The sequence below is a fragment of the Papilio machaon genome, chromosome 24 (genome assembly GCF_912999745.1).
Source record: "Papilio machaon chromosome 24, ilPapMach1.1, whole genome shotgun sequence".
Taxonomy (NCBI): domain Eukaryota; kingdom Metazoa; phylum Arthropoda; class Insecta; order Lepidoptera; family Papilionidae; genus Papilio; species Papilio machaon.
This window is the reverse complement of record NC_060009.1, coordinates 2505248-2513132: the sequence shown is the minus strand read 5'-3', so window position 1 is coordinate 2513132 and position 7885 is coordinate 2505248. Positions and strand designations below refer to the sequence as shown.

The window sequence follows — 7885 nt, the reverse complement described above, 5'->3', positions numbered from 1 at the left end:
TCCTATTTATCTCATATCAAAATGGCCCTAGCCGTAACCTTACTTTCTATTTGAAAAGCAAATTTCTTAACATGAAAATAATTTTTAAATGTAACGTAATATATGTTTCTGCTGACGAAATGTACTAAAGTATTTCGTAGTGTATGTTTTAATGCATAGAGAAATAGAGATGACAAAATGACAGTGACGATTAGCATTTAATTAAATTTAAAACAGTTTTAAAAATTATTTAATTCTCTTTATATAATTAATATAGAATATTTTGATTGAAGAAAGACGTTATTAGTATTTTCATTGATATAAAATTACATAAATTTAGGATTTTCCTAAGCTAGGTTTAAGTATATAATGTAAATAATGTAAGTGTTGCTAGGAATATGCAAAATGGAAATCTGTATCTCTGCCTACCCTTTTAGATTATGAGGATAAGTGCTTTTTCTTTATAAAAATTTAATATATTTAAGGTATTGAACATATTTTTACAAACTTTTCTTAACATTATATTAATATTAGTAACTTTTTAAATAAAAATGACAAATTAACATAATGTAGTGTGGTTCGAGATTGGTTCTGTTAAAAAATCTTGTTTTACTTTGACATTGAAAGCGCTAGTGAAAACCCTGATGAGGTCCACTATTAGTAAAAAAAAAATACAGTCGAACTGATATCCTCCTTCTTTTTGAAGTCGGCTAAAAAAGAAGTTCCCTGGGTGAGATAATTATACAGCAACAAGGCTGTCTAAACTTGTGGGCATAAGTCAAACTAAATTATGACAGCAACGCCCTCATGTCATTGTCGAAAAAATGTTTCAAGATCTTTAGCTGTCAAGTTGATTTTTCTTTTTTGTAGGTTTAATATATTTTCTGATAGATTACGCATGATAGCAGTGCCTCTTTCATTGGGCCAGATCCTTTATATCATCAGATCACGATAAGTCCCCACCGAGGGGCTCGGAGCATCACAATGTTTTCTTTCACCATAAAAACGTCGGATAAATGTACATATGTTAATCGAAAATCGAAAAATACATGGCGGAATTCGATCCCAGGACCTGCAGATTGCAAGCCAAGTGCTTAACCCCTGAGCCACTTATTTCACTATAATTATCTTAATTTGTCAGTTATATATAAGAATATTACTCAAAATAGAACCAAATATTGTCTTAGTTGTAAGGAATTTAGTTATGTTGTAAATACTACTCTCAGTCGATAAATGGTCATTAATGTAGGCAAGATTTAATACCTTTCTGTCATTTGATAATTTAAAACACAAATCTCTATAAATGGATAGGTAATTGCTTGGAATTGACATCTTTTATTTCATTCCGATTTAAACTTGACTGAAGAAATTCCTAACAGTTAAATCTTTATTATTACTTTGAATTCACACCAATGCTATCAACCGCAACTGTCAAAATGGCGAGAAATCAAATAGGCACAAAATACCCGGCCTTATAGCCTATCTATATATAGAAGTGAGTGCTTTACAATCAATAACTTATCGTTGGTTTCTGATACCAGAATTTGTGTGTAAAACATTTTCATCCCTGTCATTCTTTGACAAAACAGATAATGTGTTCCAAGCTTTGGATTTTGGTCTCAGAAACTTACGATTAGGTTAATCTTGAATGTAGTTGTATATGTTTACTAAAGTATCTACTTGTATTCGCTCAAAATTAGTATTATATCAGATATTTGCTTCAATTTTAGATTCTTTTTTGTCTATAAAAATGTCTATGGTGCTTATTGCCAATGGTTAAATTTTCGTATCACAATATTGTTGTAAATTTAATATTATTTTAACGTGGTTTAAATATAAAGTGATAAATATTTCAATGCATATAAATTATACCAATATCTCTATGGGCCCTATGTATACTGACCAAAGTAACAAATTGATAATTTTTACTTTTTTACGTTAAAATCTACATCTCAGTCTAGTTAACATGCACTAAACACAAATACACATTTACAGGTATAATTTTTTGCTGAAGTAAAAACCTATGAGGCCTATTTTCCTATATGGTCGAAACTTTGAGTGTCTCTCCTAAAAAGTTGTCAAATTGCACTTTGGCCATTATTCGTAGGAGCCATTGAAATATGACGTTTAAACAATTTTGAATATTTGAATTAACTTTTATATATGGTATATTACATTGTGAAATCTAATCAAGATTCGATATCCGAAAAGTCATTTTGTATTTATAAATGACATTAAAATGTATCCCAACAAAATGGCTCCGGAGGCCTTTTTTACACCTCACTTTTTGTCTGGATTAAGTTAAAATATTGTATGAACTTATGTAATCACTGCTTATAGTCCCTCGGTGTGAATTAAGTTATACACTAAGGGCTTTTAAAGTGGACAATTACTTGAATGTATAATTCAAGATGGTATTCCAGTATTGAACCTAAAAAAAATGTGCTTAGAGCTAAGTCATAGATTATTCCTTATTTTGCAATTTTCCAAGATTTTTTTTTTACTCTATTGCTCAATATCATTAGGCTATTTTTTTTTATTGAGGATGTTATTTTTTTTCTTATTTGAGTATGTATACAAAATTTAGTAATTTTTTAAGCGGCCAGTATCATTTGTATAATTAAAAATTTACAAAATCAATTTATTCTGAAGTATTAAGTTTTTTATTTAGATTTAAAATTATTATAGATTAAATAAATAAGAAACAAAATATGTATGTATTGTATTGTTTTATTGTGTTATATGTAGATATAAGATATCCAATGGGTCCTATGTATAAGGGTCTAAGTAACAAATTGATGATTTTTACTTTTTTGCGTTAAAAGCTACCACTCAGTTTAATTAACAACATGCATTAAACAAAATACACATTTACATATATAAATGTTATTTTTTTGCTGATGTTAAAGGGTCTATTTTCCTATATGGTTGAAACTTTGAGAGCCTCTCCTGTTGTCAATTTGCATATTGGCCCTTATTCATAGGAGCCATCGTTATCATATTAGTTTGTGGTCATTTCAACTTATAAATTATGACTTGTGTAAACTTATATAAATATATTTTCATTATAATTATGTGTCGTAAATATATAGATGAGGTTTATTAATGCCTCATACGAACATGTGTCATATATTTAGTATTCAATGTAGCATTTTATGATAATTATATAATTCCAGTAAATTATAATATGTACGAATAAATATTAATTATAATCAATGCTTGTACTCATTTATTAAAATTGTGGAAACAAATATATGTATTGTACCAGTAAAAAAATATTTAGGCCATGCGCCATCTACTTTGGTTTTGGTTTTTGAGACCAAAACATCTAAAAAATAATATCGTCATCTTTGTAATCTTTGACAAAATAGAGAATACAATATGTTTTAAATTGGATTTTGGTCTCAGAAACTTGCGATTAGCCAGCTAAAGATAAAATAAATTTATTAGTTCACACAATTATTGTAAGATGGCGTTGTATTAAAACGTTATATTAATAGTTGAAGATTTTCAAAAAATGAAAGAATGTACATTTATTTCTTCTTTCCCTTCCCTTTAGGTTCAGTTTCAGGTATTGAAACTATTTCTGGTGTAGGCGGAGGCCAGTACTTGTCAAAGAACTCATCTGTCACCGCAAACGACAACGGCAGCAAATGACTGCGTCTGTGCCAATCTTCTCTCTCCTTCTCGAATTCTTCCTCTTTTTCACGCTCTATTTCGTTTTGAAGCTGAAATAGAACGTGAGAGAAAATAATTAAGATTATCTCTAAAAACGCCTGATTTTGGTGTCACACGAGTGTTACGTCAATGTTGCTATTTTATTTTTCTAGGCGCACATATATCTTTAGTTTCCGATTTTAGCCTAATCAATATTTTACAGTTACACTCTGAGTTACTAAAATATTCTACATTTGTTTACTTGGACTAAATGTAAGAATTGTTCAGATTCGACTTCTTTCTTCTTCCCTTTGGCCGTTTTTTGTTCCTTTTCCTTTTTGGGCGCCTTCTCTTTAGACTTAGATTTGTAGGTCGTGTAGAAACGCTTCGGTTGCTGTAATGTGTGCGGTACGTCTATTATCCGATACTCCGGCGTGCACGTGAACACTGATCGGATCAGATCGTACTGGAAGTCTGAACTAAATCTGAAATATATGACATAATTAGAGTGGATTTTTCATACAATATATACACTAACAGACTCCCTTAGTGACCATTTAAGGCTCCTAAGGGATGCAGATAAACTTACAAATCAAAAATATAATGAATTATCTTCGTCAAATCAGTGAGACAGCATTGAAAGTTTTCAAAGGTGACGAGATGCTTTGAGGCAGTTGCCATGGGGGGAAGGCTGGCGTTCGCCGTCTCTTCCGGCTTGTATGACACTCCCACGTCCGCGGGGACAGGCAGCTCGTCGTACTGGGCCAGGTAACCTGCAGCTAGCAACATGGTGTCCTGGTAACATAGAATTTCAAAAGGCATGACTATAGTAACTGGTAATGTCCCGGCGTTCTAAGATACGCTGGATTGTGTGTCATTTGCCCTTCATTAGGTCAAAATAAAAACCCACCAAAACAAATGAGATCTCATAAGAGATTTTTTTTTGGGCGGCGCTATGCCGCCCTGCTGCTCCCCCTGACGTGTTTTAGGCCAGAGACTGGGTGTCTTTATTGTAATAATCAGAAAATTCTTAAGCTAGTTACTTATAAGTATTACATAATTCCTTAATACTAGTTTAAAACTTAATGCTATGTAGAATAAAATATTTAAAATTTGCTATTTATGTACAATTAAAATACAGTTAAAATATATTGCTTAATACTTTTTACGATATAAATAAAATAAAATTTCCTAATACTAAATTAATGTCGGAGGTTAAAATGTAAAATTTATCACAGTGCTTAAAGATTTGGTAACTAGCTAAATTTATTTTCAAGGTCAACAGTATTCCTATTATGTTCTATTCCTTTCTACCACCTTATTAGCTACTCATAAGAGATTTAATCTCTTACGTCAATAAATGTTTAAATTTACAATTAATAGGATGCGAGAATTTAGTATTTTGACTCTTTTATAATATTTAGGAAATATGTCTTGCAGTTTTGGTACCTTAAATCTCTTGAGCATACGTTGTCTGGTCGCAGCGTCAAAGTGTTGAATCTCCTTCATCCACTCGCAAAACCATTGAATAAGTACAACCTGAGAAGCTTTAAAAATCCTCGATATACTTATGACTCTTGAACTTTGTTATACATGGCAAGCAAATTCAATCAATTAAGAATGGAGGGCTTCCATAATTCGAATAACAATTGCTCATTTATTGTTAATCGAAGCTTTCCAGTGTAGCACTACACTTGAAAGCTTTGATATTCACTAATAGACACTTTCTAAATTAGCTCACCATGTTTCGACCACATCGCCATATAACATCAAGTGGAATGGTGGTCAAGTGCTAGCTTATTTATTCAATGAATAAATTTGTAGTGTTTGTATGTGATATCAATAAAAATAATAATGGTTCGTGTATTTGATTTACCTACAAACAAAAATCAATGTCTAAAATTTTTGTCTCTTTGTCCTCCGAGAAATCTCTGAAGCAGCTGGACCGATTTTGACAGGAATTTCACTGGAAAGTAGCTGGTGTGTGCAGACATATTATACACCACTTTTTTTTTTAAATTGCACGCTGACAAAGTCACAAGCGATCGCTAGTTCATTATAAAAAAATAAGCAAATAAGTGCTTACATTTTTCGAAACCATCTTCCTGAGCCCGTCTCAACAAATTAGCTAAAGTATCCAAAAACCAGAACTCCGCTAAACTGTTCATATAATTCTTACATCCTGTGATTTCAGCTAAATCATTTATATACTTCTGGGCATGTGTACTAGATATCCTCGGTATCTTCATAGGATCTATATCAGTGTTGAATACTTCTGGTAGAACGTGAATTCGATTATGTTTTTCTATCATTCTTATTTTATCGGGTAATATTTTCCTCAAAGACGGCGTAGGAAATATTTCTGGCAGTTCCTCAATAATCTCTTCAATAGAATACGTTGGTTCCTCATGTACTACTGTTTCCTCGTGTTCTGCTTCTATTTCTTGACCGGGCACTAGATATATAATAAATAATTAGTAATTATTATTTTCAAGTATATAGGCCTAACAAGTGATGGATTTCCTGAAATATTATAGGAATGGATTGACGAATGATAGATAAATTTGGATTCCAAAATACCCAAAACAATGAAATACTTCAACATATAGCAGAAAGCCTTGAAAACAAACCAGAACTAAATCGAAATGTTAAGCGAAAGGCAATAAACCCATCTAAAATGGATCACAAAGTTAGCTCCACCTTAGATTAGTCCTCGCGCCGTAAACCTATCTGTTCAAATGTTCGCTAGAGTAAACTAAATTATTGCAGGGTTAATTTATGATTGACTAGATGTCACCCGAGACTCCGTCCGCGCTGTATTAATAATAATAATAATTAGCATATGTGTTCTTCCAGACTATGTTCTATATTTATACAATATTTCATCGAGAGCTGTTGTACCGTTTTGGAGAAAGCTTCAAACAAACACCCATCCATCCATCTAAACATTCGCATTTATAATATTAGTAAGATTAAGTCCTCCCTCAGTGACAAACCTCTCTATCTTCGAGATATCTGCGATAGTGGAAACTCCTCTACGTACCATCTTTGACAGTCTCCTCCGAACTTAGCGACGTTTCCTCGGATTCGGCCACTGTCCGCGCGCATACAACGCCCGCTTCCAACAACAACTTCTTCAGATCCGCTGAGTGGCATACTTCTATCCTATGAGATGTCATCTTGAAAACATTAATTAAAAATATTTAATTATTTTCATAGATCATTGCTCTAAACTCATGACAGTTTGACAGATATGTCAGAGATTGAAATTTTTTTTTAATTTCCCTGTCCACAGGACACTGATCTCTATAATTGGAAAGGCGATTGCTTGGCAATAACAACGGTTGCTTCGTTCCGTTTTATCCGCCTGTTAAATTACGTGACAATTAATTCTATCTATATTATTAGTTCGAATCCACACCACCGCTACAAACCGCTACCATCAGCGCCAAAATGGTGAAAATCGAATAGGCACAAAATACTACGTCTTATAGCCAGTCCATTTATAGAAGTCAGTGTTTCAGGATCGGGAAAGTAATTTTTTTCGCGACTGAATGAATTTTAGAGTTGTGAGATCACTTCCTTTTGGTTTGTATTTGGTCTAATCAACGGTTCTCTCACTTTTGTGGTCAACGGAGTTAATAATCAAACACCGCTTTATTTTCTAATTCTTCAGTAAAATAATCAATAATACGTAATATTAAATTTTTACGGATTTTCCCTCTGGAACCTTATGCATCCCTATAATATTTTATTAATTATGCTCGGTTCCTAAGACCCTCCAGAAAGAGTTCAGGGTTCCGCGGAGCACACTTTAACTAAAGCTGGACTATATTATGCAAAATAGTTACTTATTAGCATATGGAGAGGCATCAAAACTATTCCAAACAACCATGTCTGACGTATCAAAAGGAGGGTTGACTGTAATGATATTAACATTCGCATCTTACATCGCATTTGTCGCTAGAGGGCGTTAGTAGTCAAAACAAATGTATTATTACATCAAACAACGGGTAAAGTATAGGAATTCATTAAGTCCGCTTTACGGCACAATTACTACGGCGGTACTAATTGGAGAACCAAAATATAAGGGCGATGTGCACCCAAATACAGGGGGCTAGAGGCCCGAATAACGTTACCAATTCAGAGGAGGTAGCGGGTGATATATCTTATAGTCGCATTTATTAACTACAGTTGATTTGAGAATAAAGTCACTAACTGGCAGACACTTGGGCTTATGGATACTATC

At 32.8% G+C, this 7885-nt stretch overlaps 1 protein-coding gene across 1 annotated transcript; it reads right to left on the bottom strand.

The window, feature by feature from the left end:
• Positions 1–3457: 3457 nt before the first annotated feature.
• Positions 3458–6815, bottom strand: LOC106720600. Its single transcript, XM_014515322.2, has 6 exons — positions 6680–6815; positions 5723–6091; positions 5086–5183; positions 4226–4431; positions 3899–4121; positions 3458–3707 (listed from the first exon to the last, which is right to left on the bottom strand). The coding sequence occupies exons 1-6, from the start codon at positions 6813–6815 to the stop codon at positions 3513–3515; spliced, it is 1227 nt and encodes a 408-aa protein (XP_014370808.2). The 3' UTR covers positions 3458–3512.
• Between the last annotated feature and the right edge of the window lie 1070 nt (positions 6816–7885).

What these genes read in the sequence shown, in the direction of transcription:
- LOC106720600 (XM_014515322.2), bottom strand. Translation starts at nt 6,815, where the DNA reads ATGACATCTCATAGGATAGAAGTATGCCACTCAGCGGATCTGAAGAAG. An exon ending in GGAGGAGACTGTCAAAGATG is followed by an intron (nt 6,092 to 6,679) that starts GTACGTAGAGGA and finishes TTATATATCTAG; the next exon opens with TGCCCGGTCAAGAAATAGAA. An exon ending in AATTCTTACATTTAGTCCAA is followed by an intron (nt 3,708 to 3,898) that starts GTAAACAAATGT and finishes GTTCTATTTCAG; the next exon opens with CTTCAAAACGAAATAGAGCG.